The 27,777-nt window shown below is 41.9% G+C and overlaps 1 protein-coding gene across 1 annotated transcript; it reads right to left on the reverse strand.

Moving 5' to 3' along the window:
* LOC306980740 (uncharacterized protein) lies at window positions 1-27,433 on the reverse strand. The gene is made up of 33 exons (XM_079580169.1): window positions 27,308-27,433; window positions 27,043-27,214; window positions 25,958-26,054; window positions 25,827-25,888; window positions 25,631-25,742; window positions 25,328-25,456; window positions 24,368-24,516; window positions 24,190-24,293; window positions 23,636-23,747; window positions 23,443-23,550; window positions 22,800-22,951; window positions 20,570-20,717; window positions 20,406-20,499; window positions 20,182-20,261; window positions 19,987-20,112; window positions 19,525-19,754; window positions 16,953-17,019; window positions 6,922-7,061; window positions 6,690-6,840; window positions 5,977-6,043; window positions 5,841-5,902; window positions 5,082-5,193; window positions 4,773-4,913; window positions 3,949-4,097; window positions 3,772-3,875; window positions 3,412-3,523; window positions 3,226-3,333; window positions 2,582-2,733; window positions 1,113-1,260; window positions 944-1,037; window positions 742-821; window positions 529-672; window positions 1-337 (listed from the first exon to the last, which is right to left on the reverse strand). The coding sequence occupies exons 1-33, from the start codon at window positions 27,397-27,399 to the stop codon at window positions 104-106; spliced, it is 4,032 nt and encodes a 1,343-aa protein (XP_079436295.1). The 5' UTR covers window positions 27,400-27,433; the 3' UTR covers window positions 1-103.
* Between the last annotated feature and the right edge of the window lie 344 nt (window positions 27,434-27,777).

Raw genomic sequence — 27,777 nt, forward strand, 5'->3', positions numbered from 1 at the left:
CCAGGGTCAAGATGCAATAAGTGTAACAGGCTAAGCAGATTGATTTAGTGATTCAGGCGTCTCGTCTCACTTCTTGTTAGAGGAAGACGTTTGCTCCGTGTTTTCACATCTCCATCTCCCACCACTTCAGGTTAAAGGCCCTCCTGCGGACATTGGAGCCACAGTGCACGTCTCCCTCGTTTTCATAGTAGGGGACAAAGTCGTTGATGAAGTTACACTTGAGGCCCAGGGGCTCCAACAGCCTGGTCACCACTTTCTCGATGGCACACTGGCCGTCCACCTTGGGTCCAAAGGGTTTTGCGATGCCCAGATTATTCCACAAAACGATCATGTTGACCTGACGAGAGAGTGAAGACAATCTGACCTCAGACATGTTCAGAGCAAGTTTGAATAAAGGTGCAAATGGACTTTAAAAACAGATAGGAGCTAGATGGATCTCAACATGATGCAGACGCTGTATATCAGAGTGAGCCCTGGAGAAAACTCTAATGCAGGATTACTGAAACGTGTGAGTCAGAGAAAACTTACAGCATCTGGGTAGTAAGCAACTGCCCCTTTGCTCATAATAGCCCCTTTGCCTTTTGGCTTGTACAGAAGTGGAATATCCACAATGTCCTCCTCATCCAACCCCAGCTCATTCTTCAGAGTGTCTCTGTTCCAGTCGATGCACCTCTGAGAGAAAAACATGTCTGTCACTTTATCATCTGTACATTTTTATTTCAACATATAAACTCCACTCACTTGGTAGTAATCATTCTTTTCGTGCAAATCTTTGTCCGCCAGAAGCTCATCCACTGTCACTTTCGTCACATCGGGAATATCTTTAAAGAGAGAATATATAATTTGCAAAATGGCAATGCGTGTTTTAAAAATAATGAAAAAACTGAACTTCTTTACAGCAACAGTTACTCCCATAATCAGACATTCAGAGACGCCAACTGACCTTCAAAGAACTTGGCTTGACCGTGCCCAGTTTCCTGTAGACCTTGCAGCAGTTTGTAGGCTCCGTGTGGACTGGCCAGCAGCAGACGGAAACCCTGTGTGCACAAATAAGAATAGTCTTGTGAGAATTTAAATTTCATTGAAACACATTTCCCCCCTTTGTTGCTTACCTTTCTGTCTTTGGCAGGCACAAAAGACAAGAACTCATCCACATGTCCCACACGGAGCCAGTCAGAGAACAAGACAATCGGCTCCTGAACAACCTGAGCGCGGAGGAAGTTTCGAGTTGCACTGGACATGTTCCTGCCATCAGTTTGGCTTTGGAGAGAAGATGGGACATGTTATTTAATACCGTGTCCTGTGTCCCAAAAAAATACCTAAAGAAGCAAGAAAAGTGGACCAAATACTATATCTAAAACACAGTTATGTGAAAAGACTTTGGTTGCCGAGGCCATTTCTAAATTGCTATAGCCTTTTTAAAATACAAATACTTCAGATTCTTCAAACCATTTAAAATATTCGGTAGGCCTGCGCTCCGGAATATTTTTAAGATATAAGTAAGTTTAAAAGCAATTATGTGTCTCAGTTTTGGGGGTCATACATTTACACACACAGCAGGATTTCCGTGTTTTTTTCTATGGGGAGTTAGACGAGTCTAGTTAAATTTGAAATAAATAACTATTTAAACAGTACGTGGTGACGTCTGTATATATAAATGTAGATTTAGTTATAGAGTTATAGATTTAGCCTTGAAGCTAAAGCTAATGTTAAATTAACACTAACAAATTATAAAATAGCATCACCAACTGAACATTTTTTTAGGAAAAGCTCTCAAGTTGTTGTTGTTATTTTGTGTTATCTAATTTTATTTTAAATGTAAGTTCAGGAAGTAGTCGTTACTAGATACGTTAAGCATGAAATCACACACTCAATAACAAGCTTCTTCCGGGTCAAAACTGTTGAGAGTTCCATCGACAAACAAAGCAAAAAACACAACTTTATCTGCTGATTTTATTTCTATTTAAATAGGAACAGAAATGGAACCATTGAATGGACACATTCGATAATTACATAAGTTGAAACCTCAAATTGAGGGACTTAACTACTCAATTTTCTTTTGCTATGTGAAATCATAATTTTAATGTTACTATGTTCAATTATATCATAAATGAATAAGCATGCCAGCGTGTTGAGTTAAGAGTGTGCAACGTGTATTATGCTTACTTAGTGGAAATTACAGGTAAACCTATAGGACAAGGAATGTGTTTTTCCAATCTATACATAGCTGTACATCCACCATGACAGTGACGGATGCGTGGATTCACAGACAGACGGTCTGTCTCAACGAACCCCACCGAGAATAACTGCTTTTACTTGGAATTTGGGCCGGCCAATCATGTTTTAGGATCCGCCCTGCACTTCCCTCATTTAGATAATAGGATATAAACCCCATGTCTATGTTTGTTCTTGGTGAAAACTTGTTCTATACTTTTCGCCCAGTAAATATTCGATCCACTTAATTGTCTCCAGTTGTTTTTCGCACCTCATGATTTCACTATGTTATGGCATCACATGCAGAATCTCTACGCTGGTCAATGGGAAGTTAGCACAGAGCCTCTTAGTAACCCTGTGTACTCACAAAGGGAAGGCTCCTCCGATGATGATGCGTCCCAGGGGGTAGCTCTTTCCGTTCACAGTCACAGGAGGACTGACCTCCAGGTTTCCAAAGGACTCCAGGCTGTTCACTTCATCTCTGGGGGGTTTGAAGGTCACATATCCAAAGTCTGGGCCCTAAAACACCATCACCACAGTGACCATAGGCGTTAATATAGTCATAGTGGAAGGTCTGGCGCTATAGCCCACCTTTGTATTTACACCTTTGATTGTAAGGCCGATTCTGACCCCTGTCATTTTTGGTTTTCCTGACTGGACAACCACAATCGGTCAAACAGTGACTTAAGTTTATCACTATGCTAGCCTGTTGAAGTTAAAGTCATGGAGGTGAGCTGCTCATAGTAAAGACGTGTGTTAAAAGGGAAACACTGTTGCTTTCATTATATTTCAGTCTGACTCATTGGGTGGAACTAGTTATTTACATAATAATAATAATTCATAATCTTTTTTTCATACATTTATTTTCTATTTTTACAATAGGAGTATTTAGTGCATTTAATAAAGGCTCAAATTAATGCAATGCTCTTATTTTAAACAAGGAACTGTGCCACTTCCGACAAGATAAGATGCCCATTTGTGAAGAAGAAGATTTTTTTGTTTTTTCCTCACCATCAGCTCGTTGTAGGGGAAGTTATCAAGATCTCTGTTCCGTGGAGAGTCAAAGACCACGGGGAAGGACTGGTGTGGAGCCTGGATGTAGCCGAACTCCATCTCATCCTGTCGAAAAGAGCAGTGAGTCAAACTACTCACATTTGTGACGCAGTAACTTTCATAAATGCAACACAAATGTCCTGCCTGTATCCAGCGGTCGCCTCGGTTGACTTCATTTGTGATAATTTGCATCTCAACTCCCACGTCATGTACAAGCTTCTTCATCCCGTCAATGAACTTGGCATTATCGGGTGTGCTACGAGGGACAAGAAACTGTTGTTAAAGAACAAAGCTTAGCAGCAGACGTACAGCATCTGCTCTTCAGGACTGTGCCAAAGACAGTCAAAGTCTGAAGACAAATTGTTGATGATTGGAGAAGATCAGGAGCTAAAACCATCGCCTGTTTGTTTTTGATGAACCAAAGTAAAGATGTTGATCCAAACCCTTATAGGCGTCATCAAGTTGATAAAAAAAAATAAAAAATAAAATAAAAAAAACTCATACCTGCAGACAAACACCTTGAGAGGCGCCTGTAAATTCGGCGTCATAATCCATGGGGCCATTTTGAACTGCACTGTGTCGGTGAAGATGGGAGTTTCGGGTATTCCCTGAATCATCCAACATCAACTTATCATTATAAATGTACAGATGAATGAAAGTAAAAAATAAACTGTGTCTTACAGGCTGCAGGAGACTGACGTGGATTCTGACCAGTCCAGAAAAGTCATTGTCAGCAAACTTGAGTCCAGACACATAGAAGGTCATCTCTTTGGTGAATATGAGTTCCATAGAGAGTTTCCCACTGGCAAGAATCAGAGGGTAGTCGCCGTCTGCCAACAACATCATTACATCCATTAAATTATACCGAAGTAGTATCAAAAAAGAGTTAAAGAGCATAGGACAGGTTTTGATGCTTTTGATAATATGACTCATTTCGATGGATAAAATATGTTGTCAGCCTAATAATGATCACTTTATAGCAATTTAAAGGCACACTGTGTAACATTTTGGAGTGTATGGTTGCCATCAGTAAAAAAACATGTTCCTAATGACCAACTCGACACAGAAAAATAGTGTCTAATGTGTCATATGCACTGTTTTATTAAAGATACACGGGAGAAAAGAGGACAATATGGTTTCTGTAGACCCTGTATCCAATGCCCTTTATCCATTCCAGTCTGATTTTGATTCCTGGGCTCTGATACCGCGTGATGTGTGTGTGAACGTAAACAACAGCAAGGCCTGTATAAAGACTCTTAGCTAAGCCCTAGACCACATGGCAGAATTAACAAAGTTGTTCTTGCACTCTAATGACTAAAGAAATGCATCAAAGAGGGAAATAGAGATGCTTTCAATGCTGCAATGTTATCGTTAATGTGTGCAGGTTCTCCACAGTCAGTATTTAAGCTATTCTGTGGACCCTTGTGTCAGATTTATAAATAGGATTGGATACTCGCTGATACCGATATCAGATTAAAAAAAAACCCACACATTTCTAGACCTACCTTGCTCGTGAGAGAATTTTTTGGTGAAGATTTGAGCCGCTTCTGCGTCATGGGCCGACATGTGCAACTTCAGCGTGTGGCCCTCGGGGAGTTCCTCCGGCCCTGCAGTCCTCAGCACCATCTGAGACATGTCCTTCAAATCTGCACATTACAATTTAAGCTCAATTTGATTTTTTCTGCAATTTTAGGACAATGACGTTCTACAATCAAAGCTAAGGTGATATTGAATTATTACAAAAAACATTTCCAGTACAATAAAGCTTTCAATCCATCAGCTGATTCGTTTCCCTCCATCAGTCCGGGCCTTACCCTCTAATGTGCCGATGAAGCTCTTCTCATTGTCTGGTCTCTTCCCTGAGTCGCTGTCACAGTTCACCAACAGGATCGCCCCGTGACCTTCAGGACCCCATTTCCACGACGCCTGTTCACAACACATCACACACAATTCAGTAACAGAGTATTAGCTGTAACCAGGCAACAGCGCCCCCCACTGTCCATATGGGCCCACCGAGACTGAACTGATCTGAGTGGAAATGAGTTATTTTGGACATTCTCGTTAGATAAATGAAAAAAATGTGGGTTCACGTTCAGAGGGTGTTTGTGTAAGCTCTCAATTGTACAGGACTTTTCCATCATATATAAAGGTTCTAAAGCCGTCGTCTGTACTTGGTACTCATCCAAGAAGCTTCATCATCATTAGGGGTGGTGTTGGTTTCAAAGCGTCTTGGACTTGGAAGTACAGACAGTGATTTAAGAAGCTTTGTCCATGATTCAGAGAGTGCATATCTCTGAGATTTAGCGATCCTTTTATTTTATTTTATTTTTTTCAAGTGCCTTTGTATTGTGATCCTGGTTTCCTCAATGGAATCATTAGTTTGGAAAATACCAAAACAACAAAGCTACAACTCATTCACTGACTAGATCAAATTAGTTTAACATCCTTTCTTCTAAATGAAGATTGTTCAATATGTTAGATAATAAAGAAAGGAATTTCTGTGGTCACGATAGAGTATTTCATTAGTATTATAAAGAGTCTAGCTGTTTAAGCGTTGGTATGTATGATTATACCTTGTTGGGGTTGTTCTTCTCCACAACTCCATCCTGGTCAGCGTCCACGTCCAGGGAGATCTCTGTCAGACAGTCACTGCTGGTTATTATCAAGCATGTACTTTGTTTTGTCCAGATGAGAGGACGGTGCTCTTACCGACGGCTGTGAGGTGCAGCTCAGCATCTGTCAGCATTTTTGCTTGATCATACAGCTGGATCTTCATCTGTGAAATGAAATACAAGCATTAGCGCTGAATACAAGCATCATCACGTTCATGCAGCAGCTCATGGCTTTAATGATTCTATCTTGCCAATAATGAACATTTCCGAGCCAGTCACTGTTTATCTCTTTTAGTCTGTCAGTCATTGTTTATAGCTGGGTTACATTATTATTATTATTTGGGGGTCTGAGTTGTTCATTTGTTTATTTCTTTTGGGTCTCTTTCAATGGCTATTTCTTTGGTTTGCTTGGTTTTAAGCATGGCTCATTGATAAACCCAGCTGTCAACTATGTTAACCATCCACATGAATATGATTTTTTATCCTTGTTAAATAAATGTCACTTTTTGTGTTTTTTGTGAATTTATAAAGACTTTAAGTCTCATTGCATAAAGCACTAACACATCTTATTTGTTTCATTACCATGGCGTGGTTGGAACGCCACACTTCTTACTCTCCTTTTTTAAAGCACACATAGTGGTGCTAATTTGTTGTATGGTATGTATTGATTAATATTTATTTAAAACGCCTCCATTTGAACATTTAGCCAACTATGAACTAAACGCTTCAGTTTAAACCTGTCACAGGCAAGATGTCAAAAGAATGTAACTTTTCTAAAATAGTCTGTTACTGTCAAGTTTTAATTTGTACCTTTCCATCTCCCTGCATCTTACTGGCACTTCTCATGCCCAGGAGCAGCACAGAGTCATCTTTCAGAGGCAGAAGGATGCCACATGGTATATTGTGCTCCACACTGCTGCTGCAGACAATGGAGAAGAACTTGGCGCCGGGAGGAGCAGACCTGGAACAAAACACCACAGGGACAATATTAAAGACAGAACCAGAATGACAGAGTGTGTGGGCTCAGGTCCCGGGCCTTTACCTGTAGAGGTTGATGGTGAGCTGGGTGCCCACCACATACAGCACGTCAGTGGTGCGTCCATAGTCCACGGTGAGGGTGCGGTTCTGAGCCATGTCTCTGTTCTGTGGAGCTGAAGATTCTCTGATGAGGTTCAGTCCAGACTGTGTAGTCTCGAGGATTTATAAAGGGCCAAGATGCTGATGTTGTACAAGGTCTGATTGGTCAAAAAAAAACACACACACCCCCTGAGCAACTTCCCCTATATTTCAGTGAAAATCATTAATCCGTAACCACACCCTGAATGAATGATCTACTATGTTTTTTTCTGTCACTTTTGGGAAGGTTGCGAAAGGTTATTAGGAAATTAACTACATATGTAAACTGGACTCTTGCAAAAAGAAGAGCTGTTAATTACTCAACAGATTGTATCATATGGGGAAGGGGCCCTTGTGAAACCTTAACACCACTGACCCTAACAAATCTGTTGACTGCAATTAACAAAGAGCCTCCTGATTCACAATTGATTAAAAAAAACTTTATACAAAAATATAACTTCATTGTAATGATAAAATTGTATGATGTATTTAATTTGTTTCATATTTTTAACTATATTTTTGCAGAGGTTCAGTCACAATCCTATTGGTCTGAGCATGGCTCAGAGGAACAAGTCATTTCTATGTGACCCAGCTCCCTTTTGTGAACTATTAAAATCAATACAAAATTGTTCAGTTGTTATGGAGGATCAAATCAGGAGCTCACATGGCCTTGGCTGCAATAAACATGAAAATCCCCTGGATCTGCTCATTTACACAGAGCAAACTATAGATGATGAAACATTTCTTCTTAAAGTTACTATTCCTTATATAATACATATTGATGCTATCTTTATTCTTAGATTTGTACATAAGAGCTGCTCTGAAGTTCTAGTGAATTTCTCTGCAGTGAGATCAATAGTCTTATCTTGTTCAGTAATGTTTATAGAGATAACGGGTCAATTGCCACGTCACACTGAACCCTCCACAGCTCAACTTCACTGTTTAGCTCTTTTACCCAGGAAACACCAGATGCACCTTTTCCCCCTAAGAAGAGAGAGTAAGTAAGAGAGCTACATAACCAAGACACAGAGCATGCAAACTCAGAATAGTGTTTGCTGCACCTCTTTGCAGATAGCATCATGGACTCAAAGCGCAAGTCCTTGTCAATAATAGTCCCGAGGTACTTGTATTCAGAGACAATTTCAACCAGTTTTCCCTGGATTACAGTCTTAGTGCCACTAGGGGGCGCCTTGCAGAAATGCAAATCCTTGGTCTTTGACAAATGGACAAATGAAACTGTTCACACCAATCAATAAAATCATTGATTGGTGTGACAGGTCCATGAGCGCTCTCACTATTTGTTAAAAGACTCACAATGACTGTGTCATCTGCAAATTTCAGAAGATGCCTGTTCCCATAGGCACTTCTGCAGTCATTCGTGTATAAAATTAAAAGCAAGGACCTTGAGGAGATCCAGTGGAAAAGAGCATTTTGGAGGACACAACACCATTCACTCTTACACACTGTGATCTGAGTGGCAGAAAGTTCATAATCCAGCCAACCAGATTAAAATCCAAATTAAAAAGAGGGATCAGCTTCTCTGCCAATTGGTAGGGCTGGATTGTATTGAAGGCTGAGGAGAAGTCAATAAACCGCAGTCGATTGTGGCTTTAATGTCTATGTAAACCACCTGCAATAAACTCTGTGTCAGTGTCACTTTATCACCAGCCCAAGGACTGTAAACATTTCATTGCCAATGCTGACATTTTAGTGTCTTGTATCTTGTTATTTTTTAATATATATTTTTATGTCCTATTCTTGTGCAAAAAAAATGGTGCAAATTAGGAATCAAGTCTGCTGATTGTCACGTAATGTGACATGACGCTCCCGAGGCCTTTCCAAATGTGCTCTGCTCATATGTGACAGTACAGAACACTAGACTCTCCAAGAAAGGAAATGATAATAAAAAGAATAATATAAGTAATGTAAAAATAATATACAAATATTATACATTTCTGCAATTATTTCATTATATCTTTTCATGGGACAACAGAGGAATATTGACACTTTGCTACAATATGAAGTAGTTAGTGTACAGATGTATAACTGATATTATAACTTATACTTTAATGTCACTCTAGAAAATCTCATGCAACATCCAAAATCTATAAAAGAGTGCTGGAACCAGAAAGGCTTGGATGACCTTAACCGTCGCTCGAAACGTCACTCTTTTTTGGTGTGAAACAATTTCACTTGGTTTGGGAGCTTTACAAGCCGAGTGGACCTTTCATTTTTGTCTCATCCATTAAAACATCTCGACACACAGCCATTAATGTAGAAAACAGTGGTACCGATAAAGAGAGCATCTCTCTACTCTCTAACCCTAGATGGCTTAGACATTTTTCATAGTTGACAGATTAGCACACCTACTTATGCTGTTTATAACCTTTAATAAGTAGAATAATAATAATAATCAACACTTACACGTGTTGGCAGAATTGTCTTTTCAGCTCAGAATCCACCACTACGCGTTCAGCTGACTCATTCATTTCTTTTTTTTGAGCCCCCGGGGACCCAGTGGATAAGGCGGGCCTGCTCATGGGTTGGTCCGATGGCTCGTGATGGATTAGCAACATCATGATGGAAAGCCACCATCGTGATGTCACGCGTTTCTCTCCTTTTATGCCCATAGCAGCCAGTGATGCAGAGGTATTCTTTACAGCAGGACATGGTGCGTTGTCATGCATGAAGATAATCTTGTTCGGGAAAGTACGGCTCTTCTTTTTGTAGCATAGAAGACAGTGGTCAGTCAGAAAGAGGTCATTTTCACACCTTCAGAGATCCTAAAAGGGCCTAAAGGGACGACCAGCTCTCTCACCATGATTTTGACCCAAAACATGACTCCGCCCCCTCCTTACTGACGTCACAGCCGTGTTGGGACATTGTGGCCATTCACCAACTATCCACTACTCCATCCATCTGACCATCCAGGGTTACACGGCCTCATCAGTGAACAACTGTTTGAAAATGAGTCCTCATGTATTTCTGAGCCACTGCAGCCGTTTCTGTTCATAAGCTTCAATTAACCGTTTAGGGGAGGCCCGGATAGAAGGTTTATGCACAACTGCAGCCTCCGGAGTGTCCTACACCTTGATGTTCGGGAGACTCCAGAGGCACCAGCAGCTTCAAATACCTGTATGCTGCTTTGTAGCATCTGTTCTCTTAATCTGATGTGTTTGTCTGGCAGAAACCGTCCATATTGTGCCTTTATCTGCACAAACCCGAGTGTGTCTGAATCATCCACAAATCTCTTATCTGTACGATGATTAAGCTTAATCTTTCATGAAATATCGAAGGTTTTCATACCTAGACCAAGGCATTCCACTATTTCACGCTTTTCATCAGCAGAGAGACACTTTTTATTTGCTGAAAATGATGATCTGCTTAATAAAGTGCAACGTTCTTTTTCAGTAGTTTTTCCCTTAACCGGGCTTAACCTGACTAATCATCCCAGGTCTCTGAGATTAATGTCAGTGATTCATAGAGCCCCGAGACACGACACTATCCATGAGTTTCATTAAAAAACTTTTTTTTTTAACCTTTTTGACACAAAAATACAATTTGCATAATAGTTTGGAACGCAGTTTAAGCCTTGCGCCTTGCAATATGTCGACTCTTCTGGTGACTCCATGTATAGTCTGTGATTAAACATACTTTCTGTCGTCAGGGGAGCTCATGCATAGTAAACATTTCTCTGAATGAGGAACAAGTTACTGGAAACCTGCCGTCTTGGAAACCTGCTGAGTGGGGGCAGTCGCAATGGGGGGATTGCACCAGGACCTCGATCACCACTTGCGATTTTAATGTATTTATTTTATTTGTTTATTTATTTATTATTCCTTTACTGCCATACAGTTTGAGTCCAAGCATGATTAGGACACACATTACGTACATACATTTAGTGCATGATTAGTTTGAATTAATAGTTTAATTTTTACCAGTTTTCCGCACATACAATATGGTTTATAAAACATAACTCACTAATGCGAATGCCATACCATTTCTGTATTGTCCTATTTTAGTTGCTTGTAGTGTCTGCCTGAGAACTTGATTTAGTAAATCTGCAGAACAGAAAAGTGGGGTTGAGAAATCAACACACTTTAAACCCAAGGTCATGTGACTTTTGCTCAGATCTTGTGTCACTTCTTGTTTCAGGAAAAACATTGCTTCACAAATTGTTCAGTGTCCCAATTGCTAATCTTTTTCAGATTGTTGTATATGATTTATACTGTACTTTTATTTCTGCAGACACAATGTTTGGTTGTGACGTGTTCTTGTCTGTAAGTGTGCATACAATTACTACGTCAATGAGAATGTTTATAATCATTTTTTGTCCTGCAGTGGAATTAATGTTTTTGTCTTCCTTGAGTAAATTGTAGAGCCTTATACAGTGTTTTTGAACAAACACTGTGCATTTCATTTGAAAGCTTTTATTGTTTTTGCATTGCTGCGACAGTGACCCTGAAAGTTCATGAACTCATCCCTGTGAAGAAATGGGATGTTAGAAATGTGTTAGTAAAGATAGGAGGGAATTTGTACAGCTAACAGTTTGTACTTATGAAACACTGGCTGTTTCTCCACCACTTCAGACGGAATCAACGTCATCATTCACCCTCACAGTTTGACTCCTCCATTTGGCTCATTTACCCAGGTTGCACCTGTGGATCCTCTGCTGCCTCAGTGAGATGATTATTGCCCATAATGCACTGCAACCGTGTTTTTGTTTTGTTTTTTAGTTGTTTTTTCTAGAACCAAACTTTATTTAGCAATGAAACCACTTAAATAAGATACCTTTGTTTGTCCATCCATCCATCCATCCATCCATCCATCCATCCATCCATCCATCCATCCATCCATCCATCCATCCATCCATCCATCTCCTTCCACTTGTCCGTTTGCCGGTTCACTCTAATAAATGAGTATCAGTATATTGATTTTCTTTATTCTAATTTAGTCCTAATACAGTTGTTGATGTTCTAGAGCAGGGGTAGGCAAGGTCAGGCCCGGGGGCCAAATCCGGCCCTCCAGCATAGCCCCTCAGGCCCTCAAGATGATTGTGAGAAACAGTATTACACAAATCAGAGAGTACTTTTAACATTAGTAGAGTTAAATGGGAGAAAAAAAGGCAGAAATACTGTCAATACACCCGATTAGGTCATATATTATGTACAACACTGGCATTTGAAAGAAGTGCACTGGGACAAGAACAGGTTTAAGGAAGAAATTATATAAATCTACTTGAATTAACAGATTAAATCTAAGGTTTGAACAGATTTGGTCTGGTCTTAGACAAGATAAAACCTCCTATAGTAGTTCTCTTAAGATAATTTTGTGTCATAGCATTTGTATCTTGGATTAGTTCAAACCGACTCAAATTCAACATAGAAATTAATGCAATTTTAAGTCATTTATCTCATTTAAGATGGTAATTTTCCAGTGTTGTGCTTTACTTTGGGCTAGTAATCAGTGGCTTCGGCCCTCGGTCTATCTACAATAAAGAAAACTTGCCTACCCCTCTGTTCTAGAGAATGATGCAACACTCTATAACTTCATAACGTTCATTGTGTCTACTTGTGTTACAGTATCACTTTTTGGGTTAATTTTGTCAGACACTAGGGTTAGAGATGTTGAAAATCTTTTACCTTTAATTGTTTCAGCCGCCATCTGCAGGCCGTCATCAAAAGTATTGGATACTTCTGAGGTAAAAGATTTTCAACATCTCTAGCCCAGTGTCTGACAAAATGAACCCAAAAAGTGATGCAACACTCTAAGCCTTGCAATATGTCGACTCTTCTAGTGACTCCGTGTATAGTTTGTGATTAATCATGCATGTTAAACATTTCTATGAATGAGGAACAAGTAACTGGAAAACCTGCCTTCTTGGAAATACCCACTCTGAAAAGTGAAAAAATGCAGTATTTCTGGTCGCTCCTTTGTCGTTTTTCTACTGTGTGGCATTAAGTACTCACACGCAGGTCTTGCCTTTGTTGGCTAGCTGTCACGCTACAAGGGGCATAATTATAATATCATTATTACAAATCATAACAACGCAGTTGACGGTTAACGTGCAATAGGCACAGTCATGGGGCGACAGTGGCGCAGATGGTAGAGTGGGGTCATCTCATGATCGGAAGGTCAGGGGTTCGATTCCCACCTCCTGAAAGTGTACACTGTCGTTGTGTTCTTGGGCAAGACACTTCACCCACATTGCCCCCAGTGTCTGCGTACATTGGTGTATGAATGAGAGTATGAATGGGTGAGTGGATCCTTGCTGTAAAGCGCTTTGAGTGCCTAATGTAGGTGGAAAAGCGCTATACAAGTGGAGACCATTTACCATTTACCATGGTGGAGTGCTATGGCGCAGTTGACGGCTAACGTGCAATAGTCACAGTCATGGTGGAGTGCTATGGCGCAGTTGACGGCTAACATGCAATAGTCACAGTCATGGTGGAGTGCTATGGCGCAGTTGACGGCTAACGTGCAATAGTCACAGTCATGGTGGAGTGCTATGGCGCAGTTGACGGCTAACATGCAATAGTCACAGTCATGGTGGAGTGCTATGGCGCAGTTGACGGCTAACGTGCAATAGTCACAGTCATGGTGGAGTGCTATGGCGCAGTTGACGGCTAACGTGCAATAGTCACAGTCATGGTGGAGTGCTATGGCACAGTTGACGGCTAACATGCAATAGTCACAGTCATGGTGGAGTGCTATGGCGCAGTTGATGGTTAGTGTGCAATAGGCACAGTCATGGTGGAGTGCTATGGCGCAGTTGACGGCTAACGTGCAATAGTCACAGTCATGGTGGAGTGCTATGGCGCAGTTGACGGCTAACGTGCAATAGTCACAGTCATGGTGGAGTGCTATGGCGCAGTTGACGGCTAACATGCAATAGTCACAGTCATGGTGGAGTGCTATGGCGCAGTTGACGGCTAACGTGCAATAGTCACAGTCATGGTGGAGTGCTATGGCGCAGTTGACGGCTAACATGCAATAGTCACAGTCATGGTGGAGTGCTATGGCGCAGTTGACGGCTAACGTGCAATAGGCACAGTCATCAAATCAAATCAAATTTATTTATATAGCACATTTAAAACAACTGCTGTTGACCAAAGTGCTTCACAAAAGGTCTACAGTACAGAAACAAATAGAATTAAAGCCGCAAGCGGCATCGAACGGCCCTCGCGGGCCGTGCCTCCTTTAGCGCCTCTGTTGCCACAACCCTACCAAGGGCGCCAGCGTTGCCACACTGCATTTTATTGCCCTGATGTGCCATTAATCTTTGTCAGTAAACATCTAAGCTACATTTTTAGCCTCTCCAGATGAATAATGGCGCCAGCCTGCAGAGGGCGCTAACGCGTCTATAATCTTTTTAATTTCACAATTAGCATCAGACGGCCCTAACGGGCCGTACTTCCATGACCACTGTCCACAAGCTCCTGACAGGGGGCACTAACGCGCTGTAGTGTTGCATAATGTGAGATTCATGTGTCAGCCCCATTAGATTAACATGGGAGGCCCTGGGCGTCACCATGGCAACACCGTACAAAATACGATATGGGTCTCATTGGCTTTTTGGATCGGGACGCCATCAACTATTTTTCTACCGAATTTCATCCATTTCCGACAAACTAATTTTTTTCCCATAATGCATTTTTGCTTCTGCACCTGGAGGGGGCGCTATCGCACCCAATGTCACTTTTTCACATTTCTTGTGTCCTGGGGTGAAAGGTCAACAAAATGTATATTTCCGATTTTTAATCGGAGTTTGTTTGCGCGAATGGGAGCGATTTTTAGTTTTTCATGAATCGCAAAATACTTCGTAAAGATTGCGGCTTCGCCGCAAACAAACCGTAAAACATAGGCAAAAAATTTGGATAACTTTTGATGCCCCACATCTGGAGATGAGCTGGAGCGATTTTGAGCTCATTTGGTCAAACACCCTAGGAGGAGGAGTTAAAATGCGATGTCGGCGAAAACGCTGACTCAGCATTCTCCAGGTTTCCTGTCAAAATGATGGACTTCCGGTTTGTCAGGGGGCGTGGCCACAATGATATTTTTTGTTTGTCGTCACATGACGAATATCTGTACCGAATCTCGTCGCTCTATGACAAAGTTGACGTTGGCCCCGGTTGGTCCCGCCTCCATAGACGCAATGTATTTTGATTCACCATGGCAACACCGTACAAAATACGATATGGGTCTCATTGGCTTTTTGGATCGGGACGCCATCAACTATTTTTGTGCTGAATTTCATTCATTTCCGACAAACTAATTTTTTTCCCATAATGCATTTTTTCTTCTGCACCTGGTGGGGGCGCTATCGCGCCCAATGTCACTTTTTCACATTTGCTGTGTCCAGGGGTGAAAGGTCAATAAAATGTATATTTCCGATTTTTAATCGGAGTTTGTTTGTGCGAATGGGAGCGATTTATATTTTTTGATGAATCGCAAAATACTTCGGAAAGATTGCGGCTTCGCCGCAAACAAACCGTAAAACTTAGCCAAAAAATTTTGATAACTTTTGATGCCCCACATCTCGAGATTAGCTGGAGCGATTTTGAGCTCATTTGGTGAAACGCCCTAGGAGGAGTTCGTTAAAATGCGACGTCAGCGAAAACGCTGACTCAGCATTCTCCGGGCTTCCTGTCAAAATGGCGGACTTCCGGTTTGTCAGGGGGCGTGGCCACAATAATATTTTTTTTTTGTCGTCACATGACGAATATCTGTACCGAATCTCGTCACTCTACGACAAAGTTTACGTCGGCCCCTCCCCCATTGGCGTAATGTATTTTCACTTTTGTAGGTGGCGCTGTCGCGCCATTTTTTTTGTCCCCAATATGAAACACACATTTTAATTAATTTTTCACCGAACCTGAATTTTGGGCAAAGTTTGGTGAGTTTTCGACTATGTTCAGGGGGTCAAATTCCTGCTCAAAGAGCAGAAGAAAGAAGAAGAAGAAGAAGTAGAAAGAATAATAATATTTTTTACAAAAACAATATCGTCGCTTTCGCGACGATGTCATATTATACATTTTTGGAAAGCTTTCAACGATCCGCACGCACCCGTGGGGTTTCTGGGTGGATGACGAGCGCTTCGCGCTCGTCATCCACTATATACCCCCATTCACACTATATACCCCCATTCATTTTAATACAATAATAAGTATAAAGGCCCCACACCTTCGGTGTGGGCTTCACTGTTTTACATGGTGAGTTTACGGTTGACATGGGGACAGCGCTTCGCGCTGTTTTTGTGCGCTCCGCGCACTTAGGTTCAGTGCGCTGCGCGCACTGCGCTGTGATTGCGATTACAATAGGCCCTTGCGACGGCAGGCCGCTCGGGCCTAAATATAATTGTGGCAAGGCGAGGGTTGACTTCGATTTTACTTTAGCTCCAAAATGCCACAACGCCACCCCAGGAGTTTCACCTGGAGATTTAACTAACTACAGATTGACAAAGTGCAAGGCACACAGGTTCGTTATGATATAAAATGACAAGCAGGCAAGGTCCATCTTACAAAGGTTTGCTTTATTTTTCTATAAGTTAAAACAGTTGTGTTTGTTGAGTTCCATTTCGAAGTGCACAATTACTTTTAATGCAAGTTCTGTACCACTTGTCCATAATTTCAGTTCTTTATCCAGTACCAGGTTTTCGTTACTTCAACACACGACTTTGTAATCATTCGGTTGCACTTGTTCCAGAGCGAAGAGAGGACCAGACAAGACAGCAGTTTCCATGCCTGAAGCTGCACAATTAAGGGCGCATCTTAGGCACTATTCAAACAAAGTTATATATATATATATATGTCTTGTATAAAAGTTACCTGCTAACAAAACGCTGAATGCTGAGCTTTAGTCGGACGCCACGCCAAGCTACCACAGCTGTGACAAGAATACGGCGCGAGTATGTTTTGAAAGATATTGCTAAGCTAAAAGGCTAGCTGCCACTCTTACCTCCCACACGAGCATCGCAAAGTTGAACGATGTAACCAGCGCACCAGATACCAGCGCCACCGACGTGCTAAAGTAGCGGAGAAGCTCTGCATTAGGACCAATTAAGCATTAAAACGCATTAATTAGCGGGTTGACCTTTGATTTGGCCAGATATGTGCTGGACAGTGCATAAAAGTGTGTCTTAAGCAAAGATTTAAATTGGTCAAGTGTCTGAGCAGCTCTGATGTGGAGAGGCAGGTCATTCCACAGTTTTGGAGCTGCAACAGAGAAAGCCCTGTCCCCTTTGGTCACATATTTGGAGCGAGGGACCTCTAAAAGCAGCTGATCAGCAGATCTCAGAGCCCGAGCAGGGGCGTGACGTAAGCTCAGACAAATACAGAGGAGCAGCGCCATGACATTTAAAGACAACAAGTAAAAGCTTAAACCTTATCCTATAATACACAGGGAGCCAGTGTAGAGCAGCTAACACAGGGGTGATGTGCTGTCTCTTTCTGGTCCCTGTAAGGAGACGAGCAGCTGCATTTTGTACCCCCTGGAGGCGACAAATTGAACGCTGACCAAGACCAGTGTACACAGAATTACAATAATCGTTCGTTCGTTCGTTCGTTATTTTATTTTGAACATGTGAGCAACACAACACCTTTACAAAATTTTAAATGTAAAGGCTGTTACAAATCAAAAAAAAGACAAAGCAAACTTGTCAGTTCCCTTGAAAAGCCAAATACAAATGCACATGTCCAAAAAGGAGTGAGGAGAAGTTAAACTTATTTAACCCCACCCCCTAGTTCAAAAACATATTGATAACATCATCATTTTCCTGTTCCTACATAGTTACTCAAAACTCAAAAGAAAATTGCTAAGTAGCAATAGTAACAAGGCACATACATGAGACGAATCACTTAATAATCTGTAAATTCTGTTGTCTCATATTTCAAAAAAATGTTTTCTTTATATTTCTTCTTAAACTGATTCATGCTTGAGCACAGTTTTAGATCTGAGCTTAAATCATTCCATAATTTGGCACCAGTAATGGAAACACAAAAACTTTTCATAGTTGAATCAAGTCGCGAAGTTATAAAAGCATGAATGGCTTTCTCAAAGTCACAGGCAGGTAGATAGTTTTATACCTTGCTCAGGGTTTTAAGATGGAAAAAGCTTGATTTGACAACATGATTTATATGTTTCTCAAATTTAAATTCATTGTCTACAAACACACCGAGATTCCTTGCAAAAGGGTGACAGAAGGAGGCGAGTGGGCCAATGGCGCTGTCACAGTTGTCAAGAACATTAGAAGAATTTCCAAATATTACAATTTCTGTCTTATCTATGGCGCTCCACCATGACTGGAGCGCCATAGCACTCCAGTCATGGTGGAGTGCTATGGCGCAGTTGAAGGGCTAACGTGCAACAGGCACAGTCATGGTGGAGTGCTATGGCACAGTTGACGGCTAACGTGCAAGAGGCACAGTCATGGTGGAGTGCTATGGCGCAGTTGACGGCTAACGTGCAAGAGGCACAGTCATGGTGGAGTGCTATGGCGCAGTTGACGGCTAACGTGCAAGAGGCACAGTCATGGTGGAGTGCTATGGCGCAGTTGACGGCTAACGTGCAACAGGCACAGTCATGGTGGAGTGCTATGGCACAGTTGACGGCTAACGTGCAAGAGGCACAGTCATGGTGGAGTGCTATGGCGCAGTTGACGGCTAACGTGCAAGAGGCACAGTCATGGTGGAGTGCTATGGCGCAGTTGACGGCTAACGTGCAAGAGGCACAGTCATGGTGGAGTGCTATGGCGCAGTTGACGGCTAACGTGCAAGAGGCACAGTCATGGTGGAGTGCTATGGCGCAGTTGACGGCTAACGTGCAACAGGCACAGTCATGGTGGAGTGCTATGGCGCAGTTGACGGCTAACGTGCAAGAGGCACAGTCATGGTGGAGTGCTATGGCGCAGTTGACGGCTAACGTGCAACAGGCACAGTCATGGTGGAGTGCTATGGCGCAGTTGACGGCTAACGTGCAAGAGGCACAGTCATGGTGGAGTGCTATGGCGCAGTTGACGGCTAACGTGCAAGAGGCACAGTCATGGTGGAGTGCTATGGCGCAGTTGACGGCTAACGTGCAAGAGGCACAGTCATGGTGGAGTGCTATGGCGCAGTTGACGGCTAACGTGCAACAGGCACAGTCATGGTGGAGTGCTATGGCGCAGTTGACGGCTAACGTGCAACAGGCACAGTCATGGTGGAGTGCTATGGCGCAGTTGACGGCTGACATGTATAGACATGGTCACAGCGAAGCGTAAAACAACAACAAAAAAGATTTAAAGTCACGCTCTCGAAAACTAACTTTCAAGTCAGTACAGGGTCCACGGGTCCTCACCCGTAATTATGAAAGTTTGAAAAGCACAGCAGAGTAGTTTTCCACACTGAATAAACAGAAGCAGACACAGCAAGACAAGGCAAGTTTATTTGTAAGGCACATACAATAACATTCATGTACATGTACAACTCAATGTGCTAATTAAGCACTAATAGAGTGGATAATATAGAATTCAAAGTTTGCTCCGTGTTTTCACATCTCCATCTCCCACCACTTCAGATTAAAGGCCTTCCTGCGGACATTGGAGCCACAGTGCACGTCTCCCTCGTTTTCATAGTAGGGGACAAAGTCGTTGATGAAGTTACACTTGAGGCCAAGGGGCTCCAACAGCCTGGTCATTTCTTTCTCGATGGCACACTGGCCGTCCACCTTGGGTCCAAAGGGTTTTGCGATGCCCAGATTATTCCACAAAACGATCATGTTGACCTGAAGAGAGAGTGAAGACAAACTTGAATAAAGGTGCATATGACTTTAAAAACGAACATATGGATCTCAACATGCAGACACTGTATATCAGAGTGAGCCCTGGAGAAAACTCTAATGCTGAAATGTGTGAGTCAGAGAAAACACCATCATGTGAGATGATGAGCTTATAAAACGTCATTGTGCATCATTGTTAAGGACAAGTACATGGCAAATAATACTATTTTAGACTTACCGAATCTGGGTAGTAAGAAACAGCCCCTCTGCTCAGTGGCTTATACAGAAGTGGAATATCCACAATGTCCTCCTCATCCAACCCCAGCTCATTCTTCAGAGTGTCTCTGTTCCAGTCGATGCACCTCTGCGAGAAAAACATGTCTGTCACAATGGCATCTGTACATTTTTATTTCAACATATAAACTCCACTCACTTGGTAGTAATCATTCTTATCATGCAAATCTTTGTCAGCCAGAAGCTCATCCACTGTCACTTTCGTCACATCGGGAACATCTTTCGAGAGGAAAATACTGACTGTTAGTTTGACATCACTGCAATGAATGTTTTACATCCTTTGAAAATATGAACTGACACTATCATTGAAACAAATGTCATATTACTGTAGAAGCTATGATAATAGAAAGAAAGAAAAAAGACCTTCAAAGAACTTGGCTTGACCGTGCCCAGTTTCCTGTAGACCTTGCAGCAGTTTGTAGGCTGCGTGAGGACTGGCCAGCAGCAGACGGAAACCCTGTGTGCACAACAATATTACTGTGTCCACTTACATTTTGTTGACACATATATTCCCCTTTGTTGCTTACCTTTCTGTCTTTGGCAGGCACAAAAGACAAGAACTCATCCACATGTCCCACAGCGAGCCAGTCAGAGAACAAGACAATCGGCTCCTGAACAACCTGAGCGCAGAGGAAGTTTCGAGTTGCACTGGACATGTTCCTGCCATCAGTTTGACTTTGGAGAGAAGATGAGAGAGCAATGTTAATTTTTACCAGAATAGACAAAAATTATAGCTTTAAAGGGACTATACAGCGTTAAAAAATGTTAAAACTAAGTATTTATATGTCCTAATGTGTAAAATGAGCCCAGACCTGTTCACCACAACTGCCTCTAAAATCCTGCACTGTCACTGAAAAAGTTGTTAATTCGGGTCCGAAGTGCTGTAATGCACGAGCTTGATATAGAGCTTGATATAGTTTATTTAGGTATGAAACCACTTAAATAAGATACATATGTTTGTCCATCCATCCATCCACCCATCCATCCATCCATCCATCCATCCATCCATCCATCCATCCATCCATCCATCCTCTTCCACTTGTCCGTTGCTGGGTCACACTAATAAATGAGTATCAGTATATTAATTTTCTTTATTCTAATTTATGCTCTGCATTCAATTTCATATTGATTTTTATTCTGCTTTTCACATATTCACTTTGATTTTAAAAATCATATTTGATGAATAAAGTCCTAATACAGTTGTTCTAGAGAATGATGCAACTCTCTGTATAAGCCTTGCAATATGTCGACTCTTCTTGTGACTCCATGTATAGTCTGTGATTAATGGGAGCTCATGCATATTAAACATTTCTATGAATGAGGAACAAGTAACTGGAAACCTGGAAACCTGCCTTCTTGGAAATATGCACTCTGAAAAGTGAAAAAACGCAGTATTTCTGGTCGCTCCTTGGTCGTTTTTCTACTGTGTGGCATTAAGTACTCACGCAGAAATTCTACCCTTGCTTTTATTGTGCAGGTCTTGCATTTGTTGGCTAGCTGTCACGCTACAAGGGGCATCATTGACAAATTAAAACAACGCAGTTGACGGTTAACGTGCAATAGGCACAGTCATGGTGGAGTGCTATGGTGCAGTTGACGGTTAACGTGCAATAGGCACAGTCATGGTGGAGTGCTATGGTGCAGTTGACGGTTAACGTGCAATAGGCACAGTCATGGTGGAGTGCTATGGCGCAGTTGACGGTTAACGTGCAATAGGCACAGTCATGGTGGAGTGCTATGGTGCAGTTGACGGTTAACGTGCAATAGTCACAGTCATGGTGGAGTGCTATGGTGCAGTTGACGGTTAACGTGCAATAGGCACAGTCATGGTGGAGTGCTATGGCTCAGTTGACGGCTAACATCCGAAGTGCTGTAATGCACAAGCTTGATATAGAGACTGCAGTTACGTATAAGACCTGAGGTGGCAGTAGTGAGCAAAATGACCAACTTGCATCTAGTCTCTTTAAGTTTTATGTGCCATGTTCCAACAAATATTTAAAGAAGCATGAAAAGCCAAATACCATACACAATATCCAATTGTTTTCTAAACATTTCCATTTCTAAATTAATTACTTCATTTTTGTATGTTCAACAGCGAGTTTTGGGGGACATAATTTATGCACACCAATGTTGACATAGGTCTGTTCACGGAATGTCTAGTTCATTTAGAGTAACAACCACAGAAATCATTGAAATGCCTTTAGCAATGTGCGTTGCTAGATATAACTCCGGTCTCCTCCTACGAAGCCTATTCTTTAACCCTTTGGTTGACAAAAAGTTGTTTAAATGCATTCTGTGAAATCTTATAAAATGTTTTGAAAGTATTAAAACCAGAAATACTACGGAGCCAGGCTTTTAAGCTGCAGACACGGCCAAAGCTACATAGGAAGTCTGTTTACAAAGTGTCTTTTGGAGTTGCCCCTGGACACCAGGGGTGGTATTACAGCAATGTCAGCTCCCCGCCATGAGGACCAAAGAGAAGGGTTTTCCTTGGCCATTGGCCTGTTCCTATGCATTTTGTGCATTTTGTCAGTCAACGTATGGCTTCCCTGACTTATTTGATTTGAACGTTCGAGCCCCACACAAATAAATGGGGATGGCCCTATGTAAAAGTGTGGTTTGTCCATGTCATGGCATTTATATATTTTATAGGATGTAAATTTGTTGATAGGCTAATATCGGCGACCACTGCAGTGGCGACATGTTTTCTTTTGGCTGACTGAGAAAAGGATAAGTCGCCTAACCCTGTGTACTCACAAAGGGAAGGCTCCTCCGATGACGATGCGTCCCAGGGGGTAGCTCTTTCCTCTCACAGTCACAGGAGGACTGACCTCCAGGTTTCCAAAGGACTCCAGGCTGTTCACTTCATCTCGGGGGGGTTTGAAGGTCACATATCCAAAGTCTGGGCCCTAAAACACAATAACAGTGACTTATGTCGCTATACTAGCCTGATTATCTGCTGCTGCTTGCACTGTAAATAAAGTTTGGCTTCATATATTTTTTAGATATATATATATATTTTTAAATTATTTTATTAACAGATATAGATAAAGTTAAATTCATTCAGGAGGTGGACAGGTGAGCCGCTCACAGTAAAGACACATGTTTTTTAGAGGATTTTTTTTTTACCAATAAAAACAAAAAAAAATCATACTTTTAGTACATTTTACTCATTGGGTGGAATTTTCAGCTGTATGGCTTTAAATTGAACTGTATTTACAACATAACTAATAATAATTAATACAATCTGACTCTGACTTTTTACTATTGGAGCATTGCTTGTATTTTATAAAGGCTGAAACAAGACAAGAGTCTTATTTAAAACAAGGAACTGTGTCTGTTCCAACAAGATAAGATGCACATTTGTGTGAAGAAGATCAGAGTTTTTGTTTTTCCTCACCATCAGCTCGTTATAGGGGAAGTTATCAAGTTCTCTGTCCCGCGGAGAGTCAAAGACCACGGGGAAGGACTTGTGTGGAGCCTGGATGTAGCCGAACTCCATCTCATCCTGTCAAAAAGAGCGGTGAGTCAAACACTGCACTACTCATATTTGTGATGCAGTAACTTTCATAAATGCAACACAAATGTCCTGCCTGTATCCAGCGGTCGCCTCGGTTGACTTTTCCTGTGATCATTTTCAGCTCGCATCCCACTTTCTGTACAAGCTTCTTCATCCCTTCAATGAACTTGGCATTATCCTTTGTGCTACGAGGAAAACAAGAAACTATTATAGAACAAAGCTTAGCAGCAGACATACCGCATCTGCTCTAAAGGATTGTGTGAAGATAATCAAAGTTTGAAAGCAACACTCAAGAGGTGTTAAATTATTGATGATTTGAGAAGCTCAGGACCACCTATAGCTGTGGTTTGCAAACCTTTTACATAAGAAACAGTTCTGCTCTCTAAGAACCACCAGATCTAAATCTGAAAGTGTGGGCTAAATCCGGTCTAAACTTGGCCGAACTAGAACTAAACAATGGATAAAGTAGTTCTATAATAAGATTGACCCAAAGCATCTGAAGTGAAGCTGGGAAAATAACTACATAGAATCTAAATGTAGTCCAAGCTACGTTCAAGTCTTTTCCATGTCAAAGTCCACCATTTTGGTTAATTTCAAATCAGTAAGTAGATACAAAGTCGGACATACCTGCAGACAAACACCTTGAGAGGCGCCTGCACATTCGGCGTCATGATCCATGGGGCCATTTTGAACTGCACTGTGTCGGTGAAGATGGGAGTTTCGGGTGTTCCCTGAGTCATCAAACATAAACTTATCATTATAAATGTACAGATGAATGACAGAAAAAAAATAAACTGTGTCTTACAGGCTGCAGGAGACTGACGTGGATTCTGACCAGTCCAGAAAAGTCATTGTCAGCAAACTTGAGTCCCGACACATAGAAGGCGGTCTCTTTGGTGTATTTAATTTCCCGCGAGAGTTTCCCACTGGCAAGAATCAAAGGGTAGTCGCCGTCTGCCAACAACATCATTACATTCATCCAATTATATTGAACAGGTACCAAAAAAGAGTGAAGATATACCAACTGGGGGACAAAAATAGTTTCAAATCCAATGCTATTTGTCCGATCCAATCTGATAATGACACCTGGGCTCTGAATCAACAACAAGGCCTGTAAAAAGACCCTTGGCTAAACCCTAGACCACATGGCAGATCATACCGAATAAATATATTTGTGCACAATGCTCAATTCTGTCAAAGTTGTTCTTCCACTCAAAAAACTAAAGAAAGGCATCAAAGAGAGGACAGAGATGCTTTCTTATTACTAAAACTTGACACTTTGTGCAGTCTGTATATCCTCTTTCACACTGGCAGACACCACACAGCCCAATGCCTGGTCAACCCTGTACATTTGTAGTTACTGTAGATGTGTATTTGTAATATTTCACAACATTACACCGCTGTTCTAAAGGAGGATTTAGCCGACATTAGCATTTAGCCGCTGTTAGCACGACTTTAGCTGAACAGGTTGGCACCTCTGAATGATTCCATTACCACCACCAGAATTTGTCATTAGTCCACATTTGTTGTCATCAAGGCTTTTAACCGTTTAAAGTACAGTGTGCTGTGGTTGTGTAGTGTAGTGTAGTGGAAACACAAGCATGTACTGGGTAGTGTCCATACATGACAAGGCGAGCACAAAGACTGTGGCGTGCTATACCCTTATTTAGAAAAATACAGTATGGTATCAAATCAATGATCAATGATCTGATCTGGATTCCCATTAATATCGATATCAGAATAAAATGATTATTTATAGACTTACCTTGATCTTTAGTGAAGACTTGAGCTGCTTCTGCTTCGTGGGCCGACATGTGCAACTTCAGCCTGTGGTCTTTGAGAAGTTCCTTCGGCCCTGCAGTCCTCAGCACCATCTGAGACATGTCCTTCAAATCTGCACATTACACATCATGTAAATTCATTCTTGGACCAATGTAAAGGCTTTTTGTAAAGTTTTTTTTTACTGTGTTATAGAATGATTACTGAGGAGATATGGAGGCCAGATGGGGGAAATTATTACAAAAACATTTCGATACAATACAGTTCCCTCCATCAGTCCAGTATTTACCCTCCTCTGTGCCGACGTAAGTCTTCTCATTGTCTGGTCTCTTCCCTGAGTCGCTGTCACAGTTCACCAGCAGGATCGCCCCGTGACCTTCAGGACCCCATTTCCACGACGCCTGTTCACAACACATCACACAATTCACTGGACCTTCAGGTAGAAACAGAGTATTAGCTGTAACTGTTGGTATATATTATATTACCTTGTTGGGGTTGTTCTTCTCCACCACTCCATCTCGGTCAGCGTCCACGTCCAGGGAGATCTCTGCCGGACAATCACTGCCGGTTAATATCAAGAATGAGCTTTGTTTCCTTCAAAGGGCAGTGCTCTTACCGACAGCCGTGAGGTGCAGCTCAGCAGACGCAATCTTCTGAGGTTTCTGACCACACATGCGCGGGTCGTAGTTGCAATCATACAGCGTAATCTCGACCTGTGGAATTACAGCGTTCATGATTGTACCGACAACATTTCATTATGTTCATGAAGCAGCTTATCTTTGCAATGGCGATATCTTCCCAGTAATACTTTCACCTTATTGTGCCAGTTTTATACAGATGCTTCCTTTTCTACCATGGCTTGGTTTGCTTCTCACTCTCCTGAATGTTTAGGTTTTAGTGTTTGTCAGGTGTTTTGTGTCTTTCACATGAAACATATTTTATAACACTTTAGTTGGCTATATAGTGGCGAGTTCCGTGTCGCCCCAGCAATATACATACATTTTTATATGCTCTGTGTGTACTGTGTTCACTTAGAATTGTTTGTATTATATGTTCAAGAAAAACTCTGAATATTTTAGTTTGCTTAAAGGGGAGGTATCATGCTTTTTTCAATCACATAGCACCAGTCTATATCACACTACAATGATGACAAACCTTCTGTTGGTCTGTAAATGCAGTAAATTAAAATAACTGCCTTGTATAACATGTCTCCCTCAAAATGGCTGTAGTGAATGTCTTGAAATAGGCCTCTGTCTCTTTAAGAGCCTCTGACCCTTTCCGACACGCCCCCTCCACACGCTGTCTGTGGCATCAGTGGGGAGGGGGTTCTGCTGAGGAGCAGTGGTTGGTTACTCGGCTGGTGACGAAAGCTCGGAGGCGTCTCCAGGAGGTGGGGGCGTTCCTAGGAGGACTCAGGCAAACCTATCCCTAAAATGGCCGCCATCAGAGTTTTTACAGATTACTCAAAAATACGTGAATGTGCCAAGGCAACACTTCAGGCATGTTTTTAATGAGGGAATGACATAATAACATGATGTAAAGCTTGAAAAAGTCGATTTTGCATAATACCCCCCCTTTAAATCAGACATTAAGCAAGTTAAAACCTCCCTTTAAACCTGGGTTCAACCTGAACCGGACCAGAGCCTTGCATCTGTTTCCGGTGTCGCAGTCAACAACTGAAATAAATCAAACTTTTCATACCTTTCCATCTCCCTGCTCCTTACTGGCACTGCTCATGCTCAGACGCAGCACAGAGTCATCTTTCAGAGGCAGATAGTTATCAAACCACCACGGCCACCATAGATGTGGATGATTGTTCTCCACGTTGTCACTGCAGATAACGGAGAAGAACTTGGCGCTGGGAGGAGCCGTCCTGAAGCAAAGCATGTTTAACATGAGGCATAAAACATAGACAAAAGCAGAATGACAGATGCAGAGTTTGTGGGCTCAGGTCCCAGGCCTTTACCTGTAGAGGTTGATGGTGAGCTGGGTGCCCACCACATACAGCACCTCAGTGGTGCGTCCATAGTCCACGGTGAGGGTGCGCTTCTGAGGCATGTCTCTGTTCTGTGGAGCAGCTGGAGATTCTCTGATGAGGTTCAGTCCAGATTTATAAAAGGCAAAGGTGCTGCTGTCACACCAGGTCTGATTGGTGAAATAAATCCACACCCTCTTGGCAACTTCCTCTTGATTTCAGTTGACGATGTTGCATGTCCTCTATTGACACAGGTTTTGCAAAAGGTTACTGGGAAAGGAAATAAGTGCAAACTGATCTCTGCAAAACATAATTGTCGTTTTTATCAGTCAGGGGCCAGGGTGAAACCTTAACGTCCCTTGCCCAAACAATTCTGTTGACTACCCTTAAAAAACCTGCCTTGAAACCTTATCTTTACAAATATGTTTTAAACCTGCCGATTATTAAAAGTAAATTAAATA

This window comes from Gobius niger (assembly GCF_951799975.1).
Source record: "Gobius niger genome assembly, chromosome: 21".
Taxonomy (NCBI): domain Eukaryota; kingdom Metazoa; phylum Chordata; class Actinopteri; order Gobiiformes; family Gobiidae; genus Gobius; species Gobius niger.

What these genes read in the sequence shown, in the direction of transcription:
- LOC306980740 (XM_079580169.1), bottom strand. Translation starts at nt 27,399, where the DNA reads ATGCCTCAGAAGCGCACCCTCACCGTGGACTATGGACGCACCACTGAG. An exon ending in CTCAAGGTGTTTGTCTGCAG is followed by an intron (nt 3,524 to 3,771) that starts GTATGAGTTTTT and finishes TGTCCCTCGTAG; the next exon opens with CACACCCGATAATGCCAAGT. An exon ending in TCAAGCCAAGTTCTTTGAAG is followed by an intron (nt 822 to 943) that starts GTCAGTTGGCGT and finishes CTCTCTTTAAAG; the next exon opens with ATATTCCCGATGTGACGAAA.